This window comes from Corythoichthys intestinalis, chromosome 3, assembly GCF_030265065.1.
Source record: "Corythoichthys intestinalis isolate RoL2023-P3 chromosome 3, ASM3026506v1, whole genome shotgun sequence".
NCBI lineage: Eukaryota > Metazoa > Chordata > Actinopteri > Syngnathiformes > Syngnathidae > Corythoichthys > Corythoichthys intestinalis.
In genome coordinates, this window is record NC_080397.1 from 54,411,659 (window position 1) to 54,438,989 (window position 27,331).

At 39.2% G+C, this 27,331-nt stretch overlaps 1 protein-coding gene across 1 annotated transcript; it reads right to left on the reverse strand.

The window, feature by feature from the left end:
- vcp (valosin containing protein) lies at positions 1 to 27,270 on the reverse strand. The gene is made up of 17 exons (XM_057832183.1): positions 27,106 to 27,270; positions 20,101 to 20,212; positions 19,849 to 20,021; positions 19,629 to 19,771; positions 17,413 to 17,543; positions 17,208 to 17,339; positions 12,497 to 12,599; positions 12,167 to 12,300; positions 11,877 to 12,012; positions 10,966 to 11,078; positions 7,821 to 7,985; positions 7,620 to 7,742; positions 7,314 to 7,526; positions 6,925 to 7,233; positions 6,693 to 6,848; positions 6,470 to 6,624; positions 1 to 558 (listed from the first exon to the last, which is right to left on the reverse strand). The coding sequence occupies exons 1-17, from the start codon at positions 27,120 to 27,122 to the stop codon at positions 453 to 455; spliced, it is 2,421 nt and encodes an 806-aa protein (XP_057688166.1). The 5' UTR covers positions 27,123 to 27,270; the 3' UTR covers positions 1 to 452.
- Between the last annotated feature and the right edge of the window lie 61 nt (positions 27,271 to 27,331).

Genomic DNA, 27,331 nt, shown 5'->3' on the forward strand with positions numbered 1-27,331 from the left:
TTCTTAACACTTGTGAGATTTTATTTTCAACAACATAACCTTGACAAATTGAATACATTATATGCTACTGTTTTATTTTAAAAAACAAAAAAAAAGTAATTTAGTCATGTTTTTTTTTCTCTCCATTTTTCAAGGTCTAGCATTGAATCCCATCGCTAAATAGTATACTGAAAACGAGGCCACTCAATAAACCCGACCCCCCCCCCCCCCACCCCTCCCCACTGGAAAAGCTCCAGCACTCACCCTCGTTGATTTGCAAATACCCCCTTCTCCCCGCCCACAACAAAGCCAGGGCAAGCCAAGTGGCAACATGCTTTCTCTGAGGGAACTTATACAAAAAAAAAAAAACATCGGAACACAAGAAAGAAGCACAAAGTCCTAAAAAGGTGGAATCTGGTGAGAATTTGTACAGGTGTCATTCCTGTGCTGACCACTTTGGACAGTGTGTACATTTATCCGTAAAGGTCATCGTCGTTATCTTCATTGAAAACGGGACCGGTGCCGGTTCCACTTGTGCCGTGGCTTGGACCGCTGCCAACGGTGTTGCTGTTAGGGAACCTGGAAAAGACAATGGGAACGCTTAGCGCAAAGACCAGCCCAATGCCATTTAAACTGGGACAGCTGGAAGTGATCATTCAAAATGGCAGCTAACTTTAGGACCTCATACAAGGCTGTAAATAAAATAGAGCTGAAACATTTCCGCGAATAATTTGGGTAACTCGATTTAAAAAATTGATCTGAGAAGAAGAAGAGAAGAAGAAGAAAATATATTTTTCTACAGATAGGCCTATCATCCACACGCACAATTAAACCAAAGTTTTTAAGAACGATGAGGAAAGTGTAGAAGTGCGAATTCTGCGTTTGTGGCTCCATCATGTGGACACTGATAACCGAAGATTTAAGTCACTGGCTGCGACAAATTTTGTCCTCACGTCACACTAGGGCTGCAGCTATTGAATATTTTAGTAATCGACTGAAAATTCTATCCATTAATTGAGTAATCGGATAAAACTTTTTTTTTTTTTTTTTTTTAGGTAAAGAACAATTATAAATATACATGAGAAAAAGCCATTTACCTTAATTTCCCGAATATAACGCACTTTTTTCCCCAAAATCAACTTGTAAAATCATGGTGTGCATTATAAACGGGTACAGGGATGGAGACAAATATATACACTCACCGGCCACTTTATTAGGTACACCATGCTAGTAATGGGTTGGACCCCCTTTTGCCTTCAGAACTGCCTCAATTCTTCGTGGCATAGATTTAACAAGGTGCTGGAAGCATTCCTCAAGAGAGTTTGGTCCATATTGACATGATGGCATCACACAGTTGGTGCAGATTTGTCGGCTGCACATTCATTATGTGAATCTCCCGTTCCACCACATCGCAAAGATGCTCTATTGGATTGAGATCTGGTGACTGTGGAGGCCATTTGAGTACAGTGAAATCATTGTCACGTTCAAGAAACCAGTCTGAGATGATTCCAGCTTTATGACATGGCGCATTATCCTGCTGAAAGTAGCCATCAGAAGTTGGGTACATTGTGGTCATAAAGGGATGGACATGGTCAGCAACAATACTCAGGTAGGCTGTGGCATTCCAACGATGCTCAATTGGTACCAATGGGCCCAAAGAGTGCCAAGAAAATATTCCCCACACATTACACCACCACCACCAGCCTGAGGCAGGATGGATCCATGCTTTCATGTTGTTGACGCCAAATTCTGACCCTACCATCCGAATGTCTCAGCAGAAATCGAGACTCATCAGACCAGGCAACATTTTTCCAATCTTCTACTGTCCAATTTTGATGAGCTTGTGCAAATTGTAGCCTCAGTTTCCTGTTCTTGGCTGAAAGGAGTGGCACCCGGTGTGGTCTTCTGCTGCTGTAACCCATCTGGCTCAAAGTTCGACGCACTGTGCGTTCAGAGATGCTCTTCTGCCTACCTTGGTTGTAACAGGTGGTTATTTGAGTCACGGTTGCCTTTCTATCAGCACAAACCAGTCTTGCCATTCTCCTCTGACCTCTGGCATCAACAAGGCATTTCCGCCCACAGAACCGCCGCTCACTGGATATCTTTTCTTTTTCGGACCATTCTCTGTAAACCCTAGAGATGGTTGTGCGTGAAAATCCCAGTAGATCAGCAGTTTCTGAAATACTCAGACCAGCCTTTCTGGCACCAACAACTATGCCACGTTCAAAGTCACTCAAATCACCTTTCTTCCCCATACTGATGCTCGGTTTGAACAGCAGGAGATAGTCTTAAACCATGTCTACATGCCTAAATGCACTGAGTTGCCGCCATGTGATTGGCTGATTAGAAATTAAGTGTTAACAAGCAGTTGGACAGGTGTACTTAATAAAGTGGGCGGTGAGTAAATATATATATATATATATATATATATATATATATATATATATATATATATATATATATATATATATATATATATATATATATATATATATATATATATATATATATATATATATAATGACCGATTTTTTTTATTGATATGGCCATGTTGTGTTGAAGAAATGTATGCGGCAATCTGTTGCCGACCATTACGGTACGTGACGTCACCATTTTGTTTCGGTCGTGGCGAGCTAGGAAAGCAGTGAGGCGGAGTATGAAACAACAGAGCTAATCCGCGTTGCTTTATTGACATTTAGGCTGCAACAAAATACGGTAGCAATGTCTGTCTCACATGCAACCCGCGGAATATAACCATCTTTCCGGCTATTCCCTCAACAAAATACCTCCCCCCGGGAACTATACAACGGGCCAACACGGTAATACTTCACTCTGATTGGTCGAATGATTTCGTCTGTTAAATTCTGCTTTTTTCACTCTTCATAAAGCACAGAATTTATATTCTTGAACACATTTGAGTCAACGTTCATTGCAGCTCCACAACTCGGACCGTAACAAACGTAACACAACACAGACTTTCTGTGTCTGTCAAATATATCTGTCCCTTGGGAAACTCAAATCCAAATAAAAATAGTTCCTATTGTTACTGTCATATCGACAGCAATGAGCTCTCTCTGGTTTCCGATTTACGTTCTCACTTTCATTTTACCGTATCAATCCATGGAGGAAACATTTATTCATCATGATGAAACGAGCAAGTTATACAGCAGCCTTTAAAAGAAAAGTCACATCTGTTTTGTTTTCTCCTGGATTCTGTTAAGTTCAAGAAGTTTCACCAGTCAGTAAAATGACATTTCTGTATCTGGACATGAGCTCTGTTTTCTTGTATTCTTCTATTTATTGGTGCTAAAATTAGGGTGCGCGTTATACACGGGTACAATAATTTCCCCTAGATTTTACAAGTAAATTTGGGGTGCGCGTTATACACGGTTGCGCCTTACATTCGGGAATTTACGGTAATCCAATATTGAACCATTTTAGGGCTGCAGCTATCGAATATTTTAGTAATCGAGTAATCGACTGAAAATTCTATCGATTAATTGAGTAATCGAATAAAACAAATACATTTTTAGGTGAAGAGCAATTATAAATATACATGAGAAAACAAGACATTTCATCTAATCTTGAACCATTTTCAGTCAATCAATGTCTATTTTTGATGTATATTGTTGAAAACAGCCAACAATTGCATTTCAGATGTAACTAGAATTTTAAAAAAAGACTAATTCACTCAAAAAACCTTTAGACCTTATTAAAAAATATATATATATTATATATATACACCTAAAAATGCCTTTACGCTTGATAACACACATCACTTAAAAGTTGAATTGAATTTCTATTTGTGTCAAGCCATTTAAGTTCTAGTTAAGTTTTAAGTTCGTCTAAACTGTAAGTCCTGAAAGGATTTTGAGTTTTTGCAGTGTTCAAAATAAATGTATGATACAGGCTGTATTGGAGCACATTAGGGACCAGTGCTACTTGGTGTTTTATCCAGCAATGACGTCTGAGCTAAAATTGATAGTTAGCATTATTGAGTTTTTATTTTACATCCTCATCACTCCACAACGCTATGTTATGTTAAAGCCTGTATGTAAGACACGTTAGCCACGCATCGAAAGTGGTCATAATTAATAGAAACCTAGCCCTCCGCAGGGCTAACGTTACGTGAGCTAGTCACAGTAATGTTAATCTTATTTATTAGCGCTTTAGCGCTCTTTATTAGCGCTTAGCGCTCTGCTGCTTTAAGATGTCGGCTGTTTACTAACGCTGCCCAGACGCGGCCGAGTCTGTCAATGCGCATCTAGTTCAACATACATGTGATCTCTATGAGACTCATCAGACGCTACCAGCTACCAACAAAGCATCGTGCGGGATAGTATTTAGCAACGTCGGCGTCGTTTGTAGCGGCTGTCGGCTGCAGTAAGTTTTTTTTTTTTTTTTTTTTTGCTTCTTCCTCTACGCACGTGACATCAGCACGTTGTCCCGCATTAAAAGTAGTTCGAGCAAAACGTGATGCTTAGAGCTGTCAAAATTAACGATTACTTGAGGTGAATAAAATTACTCGGATCAGTTTTTAAACTCGAGTTACTCGAGTTGCTCGAGTGTTCGTTTCCGCTCTAAACCATTTTCAGTCAATCAATGTCTTTATTTTCGATGAACATTGTTGAAAACAGCCAACAATTGCATCTCAGATGTGACTAGAAAAAAAATTCACTGCTTTCACTCAAAAAACTTCTAGATCTTATATTAAAAAAAATATTTCTTACCTAAAAATTAGGGCTGTCAAAATTATCGCATTAACGGGCGGTAAATAATTTTAATTAATCACGATAAAAAATTTGACGCAATTAACGCACATGCCCCGCTCAAACAGATTAAAATGACAGCAGTGTAAGGTCCGCTTGTTTTTTGGTGTTTGGCGCCCTCTGCTGGCGCTTGGGTCCAAATGATTTTATGGGTTTGGGGAGTGAGCATGGTGTTATTATTGACATCAACAATGGCGAGCTACTAGATTATTTTTTGATTGAAAATTTTACAAATTTTAATAAAACGAAAACACCAGGAGGGGTTTTAATATAAAAAATTTCTATAACTTGTACTAACATTTATCTTTTAAGAACTACAAGTCTTCCATGGATCGCTTTAACAGAACGTTAATAATGTTAATGCCATCTTGTTGATTTATTGTTATTATAAACAAATACAGTACTTATGTACCGTATCTTGAATGTATATATCCGTCTTGTGTCTTACCTTTCCATTCCAACAAGAATTTACAGAAAAATATGGCATATTTTATAGATGGTTTGAATTGTGATTAATTTCGATTAATTAATTTTTAAGCTGTAATTAACTCGATTAAAAATTTTAATCGCTTGACAGCCCTACTAAAAAATAATTACGCTTGGTAACAGACATCACTTGAAAGCTACGTGTTTTTCCCCAAGTGTTCCAATTGAATTTCCATTTGTGTCAAGCTATTTTTAAGTTCTAGTTAAGTTTTCAGTTAGTCTTATCTGTAAATCCTGATAGGATTTTGAGTTTTGCAGTGTTCAAAATAAATAGGGACCAGTGCTACTTGGTGTTTTATTCAGCAATGACTACCGAGCTAAAACTGACAGTTAGCTTTATTATGTTTTAATTTTACACCCTCATCACTCTACAGCGCTGTGTTTTTACAGATTAAATAAAGCCTGTATGTAAGACACGTTAGCCACGCATTGACAGTGGTCATAATAAATAGAAACCTAGCCCTCCGAAGGGCTAACGTTACGTGAGCGAGTGACAGTAACGTTATATTTATTAGCGCTGAGAAGTGTCCTGCTTAAAGATGGCAGCTGCTTACTAACGCTGCCCAGACGCGGCTGAGTCTGTCATTTCGCATCTAGTCCTAAATGCATACGATATCTATGAGAAGCCTCGGACACCACCTGTAGTTCTTAGCAACGTCTGTGTAGTTTGTAGCGGCTGTCGGCTACAGTAAGGTTTTTTTTTAATTGCTTATTCCTCTACGCACATGACATCAGCGCGTTGTCCCGCATTAAAAGTAGTCCCGGCAAAACGTGACGCTTAGAGCTGGCAAAATTAAACGATTCCTCGAGGTCAATAAAATTACTCGGATCAGACTTTAAACTCAAGTTACTGGAATATTCGTTTCAGCTCTAGTATATTTATAATTGCGCTTTACCTAAAATGTGTTTTATCTGATTAATCAATACAATTTTAAGTCAAATACTTGATTACTAAAATATTGTATAGCTGCAGCCCTAAATATTTTACATCCATTCAAAAGTGAGATCATTTGCCGGAAGAATCTAAATGGCATCCATTATAATCATTCATTAATGCTCATGAAATCACTAGTACGATAACGCAGACCAGCCTTTTCCCAAAGTCTGATTCAGTCAAACATCAGTTCACATTTTACAAGAGGATTACATGTGGGTGTATTTATAGAGACCATAATCTCTAAAGCCACGACATCACTCTTCTAAAATGGCGCATTACAAAAAGACCACAAACATACCTGAAGCTGCCAAAGCCACGACTCTGCTGCAGTGTCTGTGCAAACATTTCGTATTTGCGAATGTCGTTGTCGCTGACAGAGCGGCGAGCGAATCGCATGGCTTCCTCAAAGTGGTCCTTCCTGATCTCGGGCACTGGGTCATCTTCTTCCACCTCCTACAAAGAGCAAACGTGTTGGAATGGCAATGTACTGAGATAATGGAGGCCGAGCGACCAAGACTGACCATCGCTAAAGGATTAGTTTGCCTCTCCCTCTCTCTGCGGATCTCGTTCTCGATGCTCTCTCTGATGGCCAATTTGCACGCTCGCTGACAGATCTCTGTGAGGTCAGCTCCGGAGAAGCCGTTGGTCATCTTTGCCAGGTAGTCCAGGTTCACATCCTAGGATTATCAAGATGCAGTGTTTGGTAGACAGAACCACGATGAGGGGAGGTCCACTGCAGTGAAAGAAGCTCACCTTGCTGATGGGACTCTTGCGTAAATTGGCCTTAAGGATGCTCATTCGGCTCTTCTCGTCAGGCAGGGGGATGTAGATGAGCTGGTCCAGACGTCCGGGTCTGAGAATAGCTGGGTCGATGATGTCGGGTCTGTTTGTGGCGCCGATGATGAAGACGTTCTTCTTGCTGGACATGCCGTCCATCTCGGTCAGGATTTGGTTAATAACACGGTCGGCCGCGCCACCGCCATCTCCTACGTTGCCGCCGCGAGCCTTCGCTATGGAATCCAGTTCGTCGAAAAAGAGAACGCAAGGGGCTGCTTGACGAGCCTGGAAAAAGGACGAATATGCGTCAGGATAGTCCATGTTTCACCTCGATAATGACAGAACTGACAGGGTCACAAACTAACCTTGTCAAAAATCTCTCTGACGTTTGCCTCGGACTCTCCGAACCACATGGTGAGCAACTCTGGTCCCTTGATGGAGATGAAATTGGCCTGGCACTCATTGGCGATGGCTTTGGCCAGCAGGGTCTTACCACATCCAGGAGGTCCGTAGAAGAGCACCCCCTTGGATGGGGTCATGCCAAATTTGAGGAACTTGTCCGGATGCTCCACTGGGTACTAAATTCAATAAAAGTGAAGGCGACATTCAATTTGGAAACGTTTGCTGATAGTAACTGGATAGACATTGAGTTATATTTCGTGTTTCCATACCTGTACCAACTCTTGCAGCTCTCGCTTGACATCTTCCAGACCACCAATATCCTCCCAAGTAATGTTAGGTACCTCAACCACTGTCTCTCTAAGAGCTGATGGGTTGCTCTGGCTCAGAGCCCACTGAAAATCATTTTACATATTTCATTATATTTCATCAGCCCTTAAAAAATAATCTGAATACTGATAATGCATTTTTACCTTGAAGTCATCCATGGTGACGGCGAGCGAATTCATCACTTCTGCATCAATGGTCTCATCTTCTAGATCAATCAAGTCCATCTTCTTTCTGATGGCCTGCAGCGCTGCCTCAGAGCACAAGGCGGCCAGATCTGCACCTACGTGACCGTGGGTCTCATTGGCTACCTGCCATGTCACACAAAGACAGCTTGGTAAAACCTCAAATTTGCATGCTCACAATCAACAAACTTAGCTGATCAACTAAAGTTGACTAAGAAATTCTCAGCAGCAGGGGAGGGCGTTATCGTCAAAATTAAAATGGAAAATAAGTATTTGAACACCCTGCAATTTTGCACGTTCTCCCACTTAGAAATGGGCGGGTTTGGAATATTCATGGTAGGTGCTTGTCCACTGTGAGAGACTATCTAAAGAAAAAAAATCCAGAAATCACAGTGTATGATTTATTCACAATTTTATACAGCTGCAAATAAGTATTTGAACACCTGTCCAACAGCAAGAATTGTGAGCCTCAAAGACCTGTTAACTCATTTGCTCCAAAAAAACGTATAAATCAGTTCTATCTATATGTATTTATACGTCTTTTACGTTGTTTTTTTTCCATAAAAGACATCTCTGGGTCCTGATTCAACTGAGCTCCAAAGCACAAAGCTGAAACTCCATTTTAAAGCAATAAAACTGTCCACTGGAGGGCAGTAGCACATTTGGCAAGACCTGCAACCCGATTCAACGGCAACAAACGGCCGGGCCGTTGCCAGGCAGCAGACAACCGAGCAGAACAACCGAGAGGACGCCCGGGATGACAGGCGGTGGACGACCAAGCAGAACAACCGGGACCACCAGTGCAGCGGAAGATTTCGTTGCCGTCCGTGCTGCTCGCCGAGCAAACCCCGCAGAAACAAAAAAAAATCCTCTTTCAAAAAAATCCTCTTCATGAGACAGGGAGCGATGAGTGAAAAGTTTACCCAGCTGTTGCAGCGACAGCAGCGTCATCTCTCAGTTATGTGTAAATAAATTGTTACTTTGCTATCAAAAGCTCTATTTGTCTTGTTCTTCATGATACTTTGTAAAAGGAAAACATTCAGATGTTTGGGATGTAACTAAAGCAAAACACAGCTGTGTTAAAGTCAATGTTATGTTTGAAATGTATAATTTCGCAAAAAGCTGAATTTCTCTTTTTTCATCAGAAATTGGAAAATTGCTTACACTAAAAAAAAAAAAAAAAAAAACTAAAAACTATTTTCTTATGCTGATTTCTAAAGAATGGAAAAAGATGTGAACTTACTTTTTTTCCTGCTGAAAGAAGAGGGTCTAATCTTTCTATTGGTGGGTTCCATGTTTATAAAGCAATGGAACAGAATTTTTCTGTGGGCCTTGCAAAATCAGTCAAAATCCAGTAGAACAGCCGGGAGCGAAAGGCTTTGCTCTGGTGAAAATGGCTGGGAGTGAATGAGTTAATAGCCTTTAAAAATTCCAAAGAATAAGTGGAGTGGAAGTAAACTTTTGGAGTGACTTTTTTACCTGTTTGAGGCGGTCAGCTGCATATAAACACCTGTCCACCCCATACAATCATGAGGAATCCAATTACTAATATGATCAAGACCAAAGAGCTGGCCAAAGACACCAGAGACATAATTGTAGACCTCTACAAGGCTGAAAAGGGTTACGGGGCAATTGCCAAGCAGCTTGGTAATATAAGAGCTACAGTTGGAGCAATTATTAGAAAATGGAAGAAGCTAGACATGACTGCAAATCTCCCTTTGACTGGGGCTCCATGCAAGATCTACCTCAGAGGGTCTCAGCGATCCTAAGAATAGTGAAGAATCAGCTGAGAACTACATAGGAGGAGCTGGTCAATTACCTGAAAGGAGCTGGGACCACCATTTCCAAGGTTACTGTCGGTAATACACCAAGACATCATGGTTTAAAATCATGCATCCAACGGAAGGTTTCCCTGCTTAAACCAGCAGATGTCCTGGCCCGTTTTAAGTTTGCCAATGACTATTTGGATGACCCAGAGGAGTCATGGGAGAAAGTCATGTCAAGTGATATGAGATTCAACTTTTTGGTCTTATTTCCACTCAGTGTTTGGAGGAGGAAGAATGATGAGTAACATCCCAAGAACACCATCCCTACTGTGAAGCATGACGGTGATAGCATCATGCTTTGGGGGTGTTTTTCTATACATGGGAACAGACAATTTTAAGCATTGAGGAGCGGCTGACCAGGGCCATGGATGGTGAGATTTTGGGGAATAACTTCCTTCACTCAGAGCATTGAAAATGGGTCGTGACTGGGTCTTACAGTATGGCAATAGCCTGAAGCAGACAACCAGAATTACCAAGGAGTGGCTTCGTAAAAAGCACACCAAGGTTCTGGAAAAGCCTAGTCAGTCTCCAGACCTAAAGCTAATAGAAAATATTAAGAGGAAGCTCAAACTGTTTCTCAGTGACAGCCTAGAAACCTTATTGATCTAGCGAAGATCTGTGTGGAGCAGTGGTGCAAAATCCCTGCTGCAACCTGTGCGAACCTGGTGAAAAGTTACAAGAAACGTTTGACCTCTGTAATTGTAATCAAAGGCTACTGTACCAAATAATAACATTGACTTTCTCAGGTGTTAAAATAATTATTTGCAGCAGGATCATACAAATTGTTAAAAAAAAAAAAACCCTAAACTGTTTTCTGGATTTTGGGGGGAATTGTCTCTCACAGTGGACAAGCAACTACCATGAAAATTTCAAACCCACTCATTCTTTCCAAGTGGGGGGTGGGGGGGGGGGGGGGATCGCAAGGTGTTCAAATACGGAGTTTCCTCACTTTATTTTGAGGAAATTTTGCAATGATATGGAAACAAAAACACTGAATAGTAAGTACTCTATGTCCCGTACACCATATGTGTGCACATATTACACAGACACACGTTTTGCACTTTTTTTTCCCATCCTTTGGAATGTAAAATACTGTATACACAATAAAATATGTCTGGCATGTCACCCCAATTTTCTTGAACGTAACCCATCTTACGTTTGTTTGATGCGTCTGACCAATAACCACAGGTGCTCAGCTGAACATTTTCGGTGTATCCCCACTTAAAATACTCAACAATTAAATAATAAATCTATGTTGCAACACGAGAATAGGTACAGACCTGTTCCAAGTCGACGTCATCAGCCAGCTTCATGTTTTTGGTGTGAATCTGGAGAATCTCTAGTCTGCCAGTGGCATCTGGAATACCAATATCCACTTCCCGATCAAAACGGCCTGAGGAGATTAAAACATTTTATGAGCTCACTAACGGCAGGAACACGAAAGCCACTCAAGCCCTTGTGTGTTTTACCCTTACCACGTTACCTATAGAGCTGGGAATCTTTGAGCACCTAACGATCCGATTACGATTACGAGGCTCCGATTCAATTATAAATCGATTATTGATGCACCCCACCACACTTTTAATGTTTTGTATATTTGTTCCAAAATTGTTCAAAAATCCTCTCAGGCTAAACTAAACTATTTTAGTATCAACAGTTAAAAACAGTAAATAAAATACTCAAGTCCCCATTCTGTATCAAAAGCTTTAAACTACATTCAATTTATTTAATGTTGTGAATCAACTGTTAAAGTTGTTAAAATTGTTCCTGTTATTCCATAATTTCCCATCTGTCTACTTTCGATAAGTTTTAAAACTGTTTCATCATTTATAGATTCAAGTCAAGATTTTGCCCTGTTAGGCATATTTTAGATAAAAAGTAATTAGGTTCGCTACAACAGAGCCTTCTAGAGAAGTCTACTGCTTTAAGATGGCGGCAAGTCTGTCATTTCGCATCTAGTTCACATTTAGTTCTACAATCTGTGAACAAGATATTTACTCTCTGTCCGTTCCTCATTGCGTCCCGAAGACCGCGGCTTCCCAAAGACTGTGCTGACTGTGTTTTATTTCCGCGTTACCAGGTATAATTCAATAATCGGAATTTGGATGTTTATGAATCGTTCTCGAATCTTCCACGGCCGAATCGCAAATAATCTATGAATCGGAAATTTTGCACGCCTCTAGTTACTTACCGAATCTCCTTAGAGCTGGGTCGATGCTGTTAGGTCTGTTTGTGGCGGCCATGACAATGACATGGGCTCTCTGTTTGAGGCCGTCCATCAGAGTCAGCAGCTGCGATACGATGCGCCTCTCCACCTCTCCGTGAGTCTACAAAATTGCATTGTTTACAGCACTTACTGGGAATTATATTCAACACACATGTATAACTATTCTATACTGTCCAGCAGCAAACATTTGTCTATTTGTTTTTAAAAGTGAGCGTGATAGAGAGCTACAATATTCATTTCTCTCTCAAGTTCACCTTTTCTCGCTTAGGGGCAATAGCGTCAAGCTCATCGATGAAAATGATGGCAGGAGCATTTTTCTCTGCTTCTTCAAAGGCCTTCCTTAGGTTACTCTCGCTCTCACCAGCCAATTTGCTCATTATCTCAGGGCCTGTTAAAAGTCAATGGCAAAGGCGTTAAAGAATGTACTAAAACAACCTCTACATGTACATAATCCAACCGGAGTAGTAAGGCTTACACTGGCATTTTTATGACAGCTAAGGGAAAACTTATCCAGCCAGTTCTAATGTCAATCAATGCAGCTATGATGACATACCAAGTACATACATAATACTGAATTGTCATACCATTGATCAGGAAGAAGAAGGCTCCAGTTTCATTGGCGACAGCCCTGGCAATCAAAGTCTTTCCAGTTCCCGGGGGTCCGTACAGAAGGATTCCACGTGGGGGCTAGACGAAGCAACCAATAAATACATTGGTATTTTACAACTAACCCGTTAATTATATACCAGCATTAGCATAACATACATACTGACAAGTAATTGACTCACTAATTGAAAGTGACTCAATTCTAAATAACTATTTGAATTGTTATCCAAGTCATTTGAAAGTAACTGTTGATTTTCTCTGCGGAATACGACAATGTTATAGTGCTATTAGTATTACTATGTGCGAAAGGTCTACTTTAAAAAAAAAAAATTTAATAAATAAAAACATTGTAATGGTGCACGATGTACCAGTATCCTACCATGTTTTTACTTGTCATAAAAAATATGTATCTAGTTTTTTACCCCACCCCCTCCCAGTCCAAGAATTTTAAAAACAAAGATATATAGACTGAAGACAAAAAAAAGACGCAACAATTCTGACAGTGCCTTAAAGGGCGATGCATACCAAATGACAGTTTCTTAACATGGACCCTATCTGTTGACAAGAGGACTGCCTTTAAAAGTGCATGTACGCAAGCTCCTTAAATGCAGTCTCCCCGCAAAGGCAGATGTGCCTAGCATAATATGGCAACTGTAGCCAACAGCCAAGGCAAGTCAACAAAAACAAAGCTGGCTTTCAAGTCTTTGGTTTCAAGACTGACTCAAGGACAAAACACTTCAAACAGAGCAGAACACCTTGCTTACCGACATCCAGAATTGTATTCGCAATTAAGAGAGACAGATCATGACGCATTTAACCGTCAATTCCTTTCAGTATGGTAGTCGAGTATCAGTTACTTGGTTATACTTCGCTACGAACTGGTAGTGCATGATGAGCTACTGTGCTATTAATAGCAAAATTGAGCACTCCAGCAACACTACTTTGAAACAAGCATAGGCAGATCTACTATTCAGGCGAAGTAGACGATTGGCTTAGGCCCCCAACCAGCTGCCCTTGCCCCAACGAGCAACAGCTTGGGCCACCGGAGCCAGCAGCACCCCCAACTATTCGTCATGTATAATTATGTCCGCATACCAAACAAAAAAATAAAATAAAAAAGAAAGCCATTTGAATGCTGCATTTGTATTATCCCTTCACCCCACACACACACACGCACTACAATTGGAATGTTCCCCAACGATGGACTGAGTATCAGTTGCTTAGCTTCATTTAGCGCCGTTTAGCATCGCTTAGCTCCGCTTAGCTGTTCGTTAGCTTCACTGAGCTCTCCCGCGGTTTTCACGCCACTAAGCTCGCTATTTTTACAGCTCACTTGCTACTTTGCACGTCAGCTATCGTTTATTTCGAACACATGAGCGAACGTGCTCTCCATGAGAGCCAAAGTGCAGTGAGGGAGAAGTTGAAAACAGGCCTCTAACGCCTCTTAACTTTCTTCTTCTTCATACCAAACATAAAATACACGACAGCACACCCTGTGGCGAAACAATGTAGCGCAGTTCCAATCAGTCATACAATTACACTCAACAGCTAGTTAACAGCAAAAGCAAGTCATGTTCGTCATATAAATAATGATTTCTGGAGTTAATCCCACATACTTCAGAATTAATATTATAATATGTTGAGTAAATACTACATAATACAGATTCTATACTAAGAATAGCTTTCAAATGACAGTTCATGACAAATATGATTGGCAATGAATAATTATTATACTATTATATAGTAGTTTACTGTAATAATCTTGCTAGAATTTTTTTAAAGAATTGTTTTGAATAATGTTGGAAAGGCAAAGTCAGTGTTCTGAATCTGTTAACTTTCCATTCTTTTGCACTAGTAAAGGCTTTCAGCATTTAACCTCATAGTTTGTGATTAATTATTGTTATTTACATGATTATTTGTACTATTATAAAGAATTTAAGTGTTCCAAAATAGTTTTGTGAATTAATACGCGTCAACAAGAATTTCATTGCTAAATTAGTAAAAAAAAAAAAAAAAAAGAAAAGAAAATTAGATTAATATTAGATTAGTCGATTAATCGTAAAACTAGTCGGCTGCCTAATCAGGAGAAAATTTGTCGTTTAGGACAGCCCTAGTGTACCAGAACATATTTCCTCCACACCCATCTCACATTTTTAACCCCTGACCCACCAAGAGCACCCCTGGATATGTTCGCCTTAGGCCCCAAAATTGCCAAGTCCGCCACTGGAGACAAGCAACTAAAGGTACCCTGTATTGTTTACTAGGGGTGCAAGGCCGATACAATAACCGATAATATATAAATATAATTTTTCAATGTATATTCACTTTAGTTTTAGAACACCTGTAGGTAAAAAAAAACTAGTGGTTGATTCAGCATAGATTTGCTTTTGACCGAACCAGAATTTTCATGATGACATGAACATTACTATAATGAACAAAACAAAGGCAAGAACAGTTTTGACTTCAAATAAAGTGCCCATTATAATTTTTTCAAATAAATTTGAGTCAATCACAATCAATCAGTCAATATCATTGACGGTGTGCTTCTCTGAACAATGAGCACTGATCTACAACAAGCATAAACCCAACAGGTATTGTGCTTTGTCAGCAGATAAAACATTTGGTGCAACAGGAGAAGAGACTTTTGTCATCTCGGTCCATGAAACAACTTTCTTGACCTGGCAATTACAGAACAGCAAGCCTATCAATAACCAAAAGGCCTATCTAGAACTTGAAAACCTAACTCTGTAAAATGCAACCATTTGCTAAGGTTTATAACTCAGTGACGGAAAAATACGGCCTCTAGAACAGTAACAACAAGTAACTTTGCATACTGGCAAAACAGGAGTGGAAACAAATGCACACATCCCAATCCGACACCGTGGCAAAAATATTATTAATAGGCCCGATAATATATAATGTTATGGGATTTATTGGGATGATGTCATAATTCCTATTATCGGACCGATAATTATCGTGCACCTCTATTGTTTACAATGGAAGAAATTAAAATGGGGTCAAACAAAATACATTATAGTGAATGGAAACTATGCATACTTGTATGTATTAGAGTTTTTCTTTTGAAAAGCACCCTAATAGTCCCATCGCATTATTTTTTGTAACATGTTGTATTTCAGGATTGAAAATGGGTCAAGGGTTAAAAAGGTGAGAAGGAAATATATTTCGGTAAGGCTGTCTCAAACGACAAATTTTCTCCCGATTAGTCAGCTATTTTTACGATTAATAAAAATAAAAATCGACTTACAAAAACTTTTTTTTTTTTTTACTAATTTAGCAATGACATTTTTGTTGACTCTTATTAATTTTCAAAAACATTTTGGAACACTTACATTCTTTACTAACGTACAAATAAACATGTAAATAACAATAATTAATCACACATAAACAATGAGGTCAAATGTTGATAGCATTTAATAGTGCAAAAGAATGGAATGTAAACAGATTGAGAACACTTACTTCACCTTTCCAACATTATTCAAAACAATTCTTAAGAAAATATCTAGCATTATTATACTACTATATATAATACTATTATAATATTCATTGCCAATCATTTTTTTCAAAAAGGGTGTCATTTTAAAGCTAGTCTTAGTGTGGAATCTGAATTCTGTAGTATTATAGCATTTACATATTATAGTATTAATTCTGAAGTATGTGGGATTAACTCCAGAAATCATTATTTAGATGAACGTGACGTGCTTTTATTTTCAAATGTCCACCGGAAGACAGTTCACTAATCCGCTAACCGCTAGCTTTACACTCTGCAAAAAAAGAAAAAAATCGCTTTTCGTCATTGCTTGCGTTGTCCCTAATAGATTTATTTTCTTCATTTTTTCGTTGGCAAATGCTGTTAACCAGCTATTTTCAATGTTTGAAGTGTCACCTTTTAACCGCAAGTTTGTGTTTTGGAGAAGACTGCCAACGTTTTATAGCAGGCTAAAGTAAGTTGTCTTTTTTCCCCCCATTAGTCTCGATGTAGCAATGCTAACGTTTACAGTGTTTAATATACATGTTTTCTTTTTATTATGCGGCGTGTTGATTACCAATAAACATCAGTGAAATGAACTGGAGTCTCATATGTCATCTACACGCACGCACGCGGTGATAAAACGCAGCAGAGAAAATTAGCGCCCTCATTTTTATTTACCTTGCGACAAATAGGCCTCCTTGCATATCGCGACAGGCTTAGAAACTTCAATAAAACATGTCAGTTAGTGAGTTTGATGGAATAACGACCCCTCCCCCCACCCATTTAAAAGTTTTCTCCTCGGATCTACACAATTCTTGTAGGTCACCCTTTTTGACTTGAAAACGGCAAATTTCGCCGAAAGGCGAGTGATATTCATGCCTGTTATTTTGTTTGGCTTCATTAAAGTGTGCTGAGGCATTGCCTGCTGGATCCCTTTTATATACAGCAATCTTCACCATTCACAGATGAACCCCTTTAGCTTGGATTAAACAGTATTATAAAATTACAATGTGGTCATGGTGAGTCAGTCCTCCTAAACAGAGCTATTCCTATTAGTCTGGTGACAATTGTAGCTTTAATATCGAAATATATGTCGCAAACCTACAAATGTCGCTTCGACAGTTTTTTTCCAATATCGTTCAGCTAATTTTGAACGATAAAAAATTAGCATAGTAATAAATGACTATTTATACCCATACCTTGACACCTATGGCCTTGAAAAGTGCAGGGTGCCTAAGAGGAAGTTCCACCATTTCTTTGATCTGGGCCAGTTGCTTCCTCACTCCACCAATGTCATCATAGCCCACCTCGTTCAAAGACTCCTCTTCATCCTGTGCATTCAATCAAAAGTGTGAGCGTGGCAACTGTGTGAACGTATGCGCAGATCAATAGATTCGTAACCACCTCTCTCCTGATTGGCTCGCCTTCACAGTGAATGACTGTGTCGGGAGCAACGATGCAGTAGGGTGAAGGATCGGTTTCCACCACTTTGAATTCCACAGCGCGCATGCCTCCTCGAACCAGGAAAATATCACCTTCAAAGTAAAAAATCAGGTTGTATTACTATTAGGAGTAGGAATCTCTTGGTACTCCACTATACGATTTGCGATACAAAGCTCACGATAACGATGATCTGACGATGTGGCGATACGACTATCGATATTGTAGAATATTCTAGAATGATTTCCTGACCAAACAACTAATAAACAGAAAAACAAGCTTCTGCTGTGAATTGGAATGAGTTTATCACTAGTAGACGTCCAATCCATTTGAACTGGGAGGGTGGCAGCGAATGAACATTCGTTCATTCTCTGCCACCCCTCCCACTTCAAACGGATTGAACGTCTATGGCCGTCAGTGGCAGCCAATGCCAGGCAAAGAGGTAATTTTGTGCCATATAGGGTCATTTTGGGGTATTTTATGAGTCACTTCCAGTTTGTTTTGAGTTACAGAACAGGAATTGATCTGGGAATCACCCAAACGAATAGGCAGTGACTCAAACTCAACTGGAAGTGACCTGTAAATGCCCTGAAAATCGGACAGAATGACAATGCTCTTGTTTCGAATCAACGTACTTTCAGAGTCTAAATGGATTGGGCTTCAGGCACTGTCAATGCAGCCTTAGAGTTAACTGAGGCACTATTATGGTGGAAGATTTTGGTAGCAACTTGCTGGTTCCTTTTTATTATTATTTTGAGATATTGACACCTTTTTTAAATGATATCTCGATTGTTGGCAGGAGCATATCGATAACCTTTTGGGATACAAAGTATCACGATATATCACCATTTCGATATTTTGTCACACCCCTAATTAATCCTTTAACACCGAACGTGTCGGCAGCGACGCGTTTACGCATATCTTCTTTGAAGCTTCGTCACGCTGTAATTACGTCACCCACGTGCCGCTGGTTGGTCTCATTTGAAAGTGCGGAAGTTGATGTCCAGACCAGTTTTTGTTTGAAGTCAATCGACCAAGAAAAACGGGAGAGAATGTCATTTGAATTTTATATTTTTATTGCACTCATAAATATGCATTAAAACGCTGCATGGACCATGTATCTATCTCCATATTTCCATCATTTCTTGTCCTTTTTCAAAACCGAAAGCAGCACGAAAGACTACACATCCCAAGAGTCGTTGTGATGTCAAGAAGGACGAACCAAATGTGATCATTTTTACTACATTTCCGAGCGAGGCGCCAACTAATGAAAGGTAGGCATGAGAAGCAAGCAACGGCCGGTGTTGGCACAACACCGGTTGGCGCAAACGGCGAAAGAGTAGGCTGTGTGACATTGTGTGTGTGACGCAGCTCTGTGACCGGTTCTAGAAGAAGCTTTATTGAGTGCGCAAAAAAAAAACTTTATTGGGTCCCACGCCTAAAAATTTTGAATTGAACCGAACTACTTGCCAATATTTTTTAAAATACTTTTTTTTCCCCTATGTTATATATATTTTTTCTTCACTATAATCTTTTCAATTTTATGTAGATGTGTGTTCAAGAAGCTTGATTGCATGTACGTATATAATTTTGATAAGGTGATGGGTACAACACCTAATTTCACAAAGAGATATCCTCCAAACCCTTTGTGTGTTAGATGATATATATAATCTTTTTTCTCATTATTTTGCGCGGTATATAACCTGTTTTGACCATAGTATGTGTAAAGGCCAAAAACGCCAATGACCATACCTGCGGTTTGTGTTGAATTGTCAAACATAAAACTATTCAACCTTATTTTTTTCTACTGAATGTTTATCCTAACAAGTTGAATAAATATTATCAGGCTTCAAAACGGTTGGTCGAGCATGTTTGGTTGTCAATAGGACATCAACATTACAAATTTTGAAAAAAGATTTGGGGATTTTTCTGTCTTTTTGGGTCCGAAATGTGGATTATAATTGGTCAGTGAAGAAAACAACAGTTTGGACATGAAGTTCAAGTTGTCCTGAAAAAAGGGACCCAACTTGGCCATTGTAAAGATTTGTTTCTTTGAAATATAAAGGCAACATCAAATGCATGCAAATTCGGCCAAAATAGGCTTAGGTGTTAAAGGGTTAATAAAATTTCAACTGACTGAAAAGAAAAATTTGATTCGTCAAGATTTTGCTTGCACCAACCTTTGCGGATGGGCCGGTAGGCCTCTAGAAAGTATGGCTTGAGAAAAACCTCAAACAAATTTCCAGTGATTCCCACTACTGTGTCATCTATTGGAAGGACGTGGATCCTCTTTCCATACTTTACTTCAGGACAAGGCTGAATGCTGAGGGTGAAAACATGACTCTTTGTAAGAAACAAAATTCAGGAAAAAGCTTATAAAGTTTAACATGGTTGGCCCACCTGATTACATCACCCAGTCGAACCCTCAGGTTGTTGCGGACCACCCTGTTCATTCGAACCTTTTCGTCCGAGCACGTATCATCGGACAGTACGATGCACACCGTCTCACGTCTCTTTTTGCCCTTCATCAGCACTGTGTCACCGCGGAAGAGCTGCAGGTCATCCATCTTGGTCTGGTAGAAAAATTGGTGACGTTTGCTAAACCGCTGACTGATTATATTCAAACTTCACTCATTTAGACAACTTGTGTACCTGAGAGAGAGACACCACACTGTTGTCTTCATTGATAGACTCGTCAACGATGAGTCTATTGGGCCTGTTCTTCTGTTTCAGGATCGCAGTGGCTAAGTCATCATTCTTCGCTCTTCAAAAAAAAAAAAATTAAACCAAATTAAGTATTAACTACTAAGATAGTTTCGCTAATAAGTCAATGCTATCCATTCGCATCAAAGCGCATAACATTTTCAGTGTACTCAAATGATTATTTTCATTTACAGTGGTCTGAGCTCGCTGTAAGTAACCTGTATATGGCGGAAAACACAGACAAGACTGAAAGAGCAGTTTCTACACTTGCACTTCTCTTTAAAAGAAACTGCTGTATTTTAAGCCAAAAGAAATGTTGTATTTGATAGAACAATGTCTATATGCTGCCATCGCAGATTAATGGGACGTTAAGCCCCCGGACTAATTTTAATTTGTCCATTTTACCCTGGAAACCCCTGTTTACAGATGTCGCGCTACCGCTTTTGTTTCAACCCAGCCATAAAACAAAGGTAATTATATATTTTATTCAAAATGTGTCATTTTTAGCTAAGAATCATCAATTGATGTCTAATAATTATTCACTGGCATATTTTCAACTTTTCAACAAATTACGTCACAATGAATAAATTAGCGTCTGTAAAAAAAGTCTAGGATATTTACCTCATAACTATCGCTTACGATAACTGTTTTTTTATTGTTACTGTCGCATTTTGTCTGATATGTTAGATGATAAATAATCGATCCAAACAAAGAAAATTGAAAAAAAAAAAAAAAAACGTTTAAAAGGGTAAATATATGAAAAACAAAATCTTAACCATTCCTTGATGTCTGCGATTTCAGCATCGCGACCCTCGTTATATTACCATGTTTCACCCATAAAATCCCCCAACAATCCAGCTGTGGACATTCACAGCTGTGTCTTGACACTCAGTGATACATAGTACATGTAGTTTTTGGATCAAAACAAGGTAAGTACGCGATTATATCTCGTTAAAAGTCATGGAGTCTTTAATTCTGCCTCTTCATGCTGTCACCTCCATATAGGGTTTTGCTATTTATTTCTTTTTTTAATGCCTTCCTGTTAAAAAAGTTTCTTCCCTCAGAAAATTGAGATTTTAAGCTTTCCAATGATGTATCACACATGCATATAGGACAAGTTTGAAAGTTGGCCAAATTGGGGGTCTCAGAGTGAAACTTCAAGTCACCTGAGTGTTTTCCGCCATATATAAACATGTACACCATTTCTCGTTTGCAAATTTGAGGCCAACTAAATCAACACTTTGCAACTTTTCAGTTTTTAGCGACACCAGTGGACAAAAGCGGTAATGTTTTGCCTTAAGGAACTCTGCGTTTCCCATGAGGACCAACGCATACCCGCACAGTGTTGTAAAATACTCCTCTACCAAGTCGATTAGCGACGCTGGTGGACAAAAGTGAGAGTGTTTAGCCTTAAGGCAGGCGACCATCATGATTTTATGCACACCCGCATACCGTTGTTAAATCATAATGGTCGCCTGCAGATGGATTAAACGACATTTCTGTTTCCAGCGGCTGTGTGACGGATGAATAGTGATGAGGTAATGAATCCAGTTGTGGCTAAAAATTAGCATATGACTGTAAAAAACCATGTGGCTTCGTGGTATTGAGTTCATTATATCAACACTTAAAGATTAGTTGATTTTTTCTTTCATCACAGACAATTATTCTCGGTTTTTATTTACTTGACATGTTTCGGCGACTACTTCCGCCTTCATCAGAGTGTCAGAGGGACACTCATCGAAACATGTCAGGTAAATAAAAATAGTCTGTGATAAAAGACAAAAAATAACTAACCGTGTGGCTTCGTGTGGGTAACCCCCCTTCCCACCCGAACTTATCAGTGGTTTGGTTGAGGGGTGGAGTCACGCCAGTGAATGAAAGCAGGGCCAATGTTCATTCTTGAGCGTCCTTTCATCTTTTTTTCCCCTCCTCGGACATAACTTTTTTCCCTCTGCCATTTTTGCAGATTTTGCGCAAAAGCGGTTGCATCGACTTCCTTCGTTATAATAAATGGTGAAAGGAGGAAGAGATGTATGCCGTAAAGCAGTCAGCACATGTGTAGTTTTTTTATGTGGCAAGGTTCCTGCCACCCTCCTCAAAGTTAATTAATGCCAGTCAAAGTGATACAGACTAGGAGTAGGAACCTCTTGGTACCTCACGATACGATACGATTTGCGATACAAAGCTCACGATAACGATGATCTGACAATATGGCGATACAACGATTAACGATACATTTGTAGAATATCCTAGAATGATTTTCTGACCAACAACTGATAAACAGAAAAACAAGCTTCTGCTGTGAATTGGATTTATCACTAGTAGACGTCCAATCCATTTGAACTGGGAGGGTGGCAGCGAATGAACTGCCATCACTCCCACTTCAAACGGATTTAACATCTATGGCATGGTTCACTAACTCCGGACCTCGGAGCCACTTTTCCTGTCTTGTTTTCCAGGTCTCCCTCCTCCAACACACCTGAATCAAATAATCAGGATCATTATCAGGCTTCTGGAGAGGATGCTGATGACATGATCATTTGATTCAGGTGTGTTAAGGGAGAGAGAAGTGGAAAACACGACAGGATAGATGGCATTGAGGTCCAGATTTGGTGAACCCTGGTCTATGGCCTCAGTGGCAGCCAATGCCAGGCAATGAGGTAATTTTGGGCCATTTAAGGTTATTTACCTGTTGATTTTCAGTTACTTCCTGTTGATTTTAGGTATTTTATGGGTCACTTCCTGTTTATTTTTGGTTACCTAACAGGAAGTGACCTGGGAATCGCCCAAATGAATAGGCAGTGACTCAAACTCAACAAGAAATGACCTGTAAATGCCCTAAAATGAACAGCAAGTGACTTGTAAATGCCCTGAAAATCGGACAGAATGACTGTAAATGCTCTGGTTTCGAATGAACAAACGTTTCTAGTCTAAATGGATTGGGTGTCGAGTACCGTCAATGCAACCTTAGAGTTAACTGAGACACTATTATAGTGGAAGATTTTGGTAGCAACTCCTTTTTATTTATTTTTTAGACATTGACACCTTTTTCAAAACAATCTCTCAATTCTTGGTAGGAGCATATCCATAACCTTTGGGGATAGAGCTGAAACGAATACTCGAGCAACTCGAGTTTAAAAACTGATCCGAGTAATCTTATTCACCTCGAGGAATCGTTTAATTTTGCCAGCTCTAAGCATCACATTTTGCCCGGACTACTTTTCATGCGGGACAACGCGCTGACGTCACGTGCGTAGAGGAAGAAGCAAAAAAAAAAAAAAAACTTCCTGCAGCCAACAGCAGATACAAACTGCGCCGACGTTGCTAAAAACTATGCCCGTATGTTGCTACTGTGGTAGCATGTAGCGTCTGATGCTTGTCATAGATATCACATGTACGTAGAACTAGATGCGAAATGACTGACTCGGCGGCGTTAATAAAACAGCCGCCATCTCAAAGCAGTACACTTCTCAGCGCTCATAAATAACATTAACGTTACTGTCATTTGCACACGTAATTTCTATTCATTATGACCACTGTCGATGCGTGGCTAACTCTTACATACAGGCTTTATTTAATCTGTGAAAACAGTGATGTAGCGCGATTAGGGTGTAAAATAAAAACTTAATAATGCTAACTGTCAATGTTATTGCTGGAAAAAACACCAAGTATCACTGGTGCCTAATGTGCTCCAATACAGCACAGCATTTATTTTGAACACTGCAAAAACTCAAAATCCTGTGATGTGTGTTATCAAGCGTAATGACATTTTTAGGTAAGAAATTTTTTATAAGATCTAAAAGTTTTTGAGTGAAAGCAGTGAATCATTATTATTATTTTTTTTAGTCACATTTGAGATGCAATTGTTGGCTGTTTTCAACAATGTACATCGAAAATAAAGACATCGATTGACTGAAAATGGTTCAATATTAGATTAAATGTCTTGTTTTCTCATCTATAATTGCTCTTTACCTAAAAAAAAATAATAATAAAAAAATGTTTTATCCGATTACTCGATTAATCGACAGAATTTTCAGTCGATTACTCAATTACTTTTTCAATACACTTTTTTGACAGCGGCGTCATAAGACTGCGATGTGAACGTCATGAATATGACATGACATTATCATGGGCATTAATGAATGCTTATGACAAGTGTCATTAAGTGTCATCCGGCAAATTATGTCACTAACTCCATTTATGTCCAGCTCGGGTCTTTTATAACCATTCAAAAGGAGGATAATTTGCGCATTATTTAATGCTCATGGGGGTGTCATGACATAATTATGACGGTCTTACGACAATCTGATGGCGGCACCTTCAAATAAAGTGTTAATAAATTCCATAACTAGCAATTAATGAAACTAGAACAGTAACTTAAGAAATAATTAGCACAGAACATGAATTTTGTTTTGTTATTTGCATCTGTAGCGCTACTATGTATGCTAGGAGGCATGTTGGATGACAAGTGTTGACAGCAGCTGGCAGCAGAGGTTTACTGTCTCCCCCAAGAGAAAAATGATGGCCAAATGAAGCTTCTTGAAGCAATGAAGTAGGGCTGCAGCTATCGAATATTTTAGTAATCGAGTAATCGACTGAAAATGCTATCGATTAATCGGATAAAACAAATATATTTTTAGGTGAAGAGCAATTATAGATATACATGAGAAAACAAGACATTTTATCATTTTCAGTCAATCAATGTCTTTATTTTTGATGTATATTGTTGAAAACAGCCAACAATTGCATCTCAGATGTAACTAGAATTAAAAAAAAAAAAAAGACTAATTCACTGCTTTCACTCAAAAAACCTTTAGATCTTATTTTTCAAAAGGATATATATATATATATATATATACACACCTAAAAATGCCTCTACGCTTGATAACACACATCACTTCACAGTTAGGATTTTTTCCCCACGTTTTTCAATTGAATTTCTATTTGTGTCAAGCCATTTTTAAGTTCTAGTTAAGTTTTAAGTTAGTCTAAACTGTAAGTCCTGATAGGATTTTGAGTTTTTGCAGTGTTCAAAATAAATGTATGATACAGGCTGTATTGGAGCACATTAGGGACTAGTGCTACTTGGCGTTTTATCCAGCAATGACTACTGAGCTAAAATTGATAGTTAGCATTATTGAGTTTTTATTTGACACCCTCATCACTCCACAATGCTATGTTATGTTAAAGCCTGTATGTAAGACAGGTTAGCCACACATCGAAAGTGGTCTTAATTAATAGAAACCTAGCACTCCGCAGGGCTAACGTTACGTGAGCTAGTTGTGACAGTAACGTTAATCTTATATATTAGCGCTTAGCGTTCTTTAGTAGCGCTTAGCGCTCTACTGCTTTAAGATGTCGGCTGTTTGCTAACGCTGCTCAGACGCGGCCTAGTCTGTCATTTTCATCTAGTTCAACATACATGTGATCTCTATGAGACGCATCAGACGCTACCTGCAACTAACGTAGCATGTGTGGGCTAGTATTTAGCAACGTCGGCGTTGTTTGTAGCGGCTGTCGGCTGCAGTAAGTTTTTTTTTTTTTTTTTGCTTCTTCCTCTACGCACATGACATCAGCGCGTTGTCCCGCATTAAAAGTAGTTCGAGCAAAACGTGTCAAAATTAACGATTACTCGAGGTGAATAAAATTACTCGGATCAGTTTTTAAACTCGAGTTACTCTAGTATTCGTTTCAGCTCTACAATTAAGTTTTGAAGCTAATTGGTTCAAAGCGTCAGTTTTCTGATACCGCTTTCAAATAAAGTGTTACTGGTTGATATCTTTCGGTGTAAATATCCTAGAATACAGTGAGGATAGCTGCGGCTTATAGTCCAGTGCAGCTTATCTAAGAACAAATGTTTTTGTGTCAAATTTTGTGGGTAGCGGCTTATAGTGCGAAAATTACGGTAGTTGTCAGTCGACATACCATTACAAATGTTAGGAAAATATTTTCTAAAGGTTGAAAAGTTACCTAGTGTTGCTTTAAATGAACGTGTCATTTATTCCACCTCATGAAACTAAACTGTCGTTCAAGTTTGAAACGACTCATGAGCAATGACCTGAAAGAACTTAATATTAAAGCCATACATTGGAAATATTCCGTTTCGAAAGTTATAGTCTCTAGTACACCCTTAAAACGCTTTTAGAATGCGTTTCATGTCGTTAGCACGTCAATGTTAGCCTTTAGGATAAGTGACGGGCGAGCAAGCGAACCCAGATGACACAGCAAAAGAATCCAAAGGAAAATCTTCCATAACATTTTCGTTCGCTACTTAAACGACTGTATGTTCCGAAACACCCAACAGTGGCGAACATCACAAAAACATCCAACGCGTCTCGTTTTGTACCCGTACGAAACAAAATAAAGTGTTAACTTGGTCATTGAGCAGGATAGCTAACCAAGCTAAGCGGCTAGCTTTGCGACACCGCTTACACTGGATGTGACGCTAGCCACGCCATAACAATAATTATTTATACACATTATTTGGCGTAATATTCATGTCCACCACGCCTCGGTTTCCGAGTAACTCTGGATGGGCAAAAAACGCCACAAAAAATATTTGTCTCGGCGTAAAGGCCACTTCGGTGAAATGGTGGATGGATTCGGCCTTGATGTTGCTAAGCTAAAACGCGTAGCAATCCGACAGCAATGACTGTGCTTTGTCAAGCCGTTGTCACAACAAGACTGATAACTATACTCAATTTACGACAGCAGTGGGAAATCAGCAATATGACCATTCGTAATATAAATTAGTGATAACATCCTAACGGTGTAGGTTTTTTAAATGCTGTCAACTATGAAGCCATTGGATAAGTAACTGACCCCGTTAGCTTTGGGGCTAACAAGCTAGCAGTCCTGCTAAGTTTATAAAAACTTGTATATTTCGGAGGTACATAAGCGTTACATGAAGATAAAAGTTATTTTAAGAAAATATGTGTTAATTTGTCTACTTACTCCCCTCCCGATGCCATGGCTGTCCACCTGGGTTACAACAATAAATACGGAAAATCTAGCTAAATTTGCGTTGCTTCACCGGCTTTCGTTTTCCTACTTCGCAAAAAATCACACCAATGTCCAGCAGGTTCCGTGGTTTTCTATGCTGCTGTACTGTGCTCTTGCTGCCCCATTAACTCTGATTGGTTGCTGCTGGTCATCAAAATTCGTCGACCAATGGAAGTTA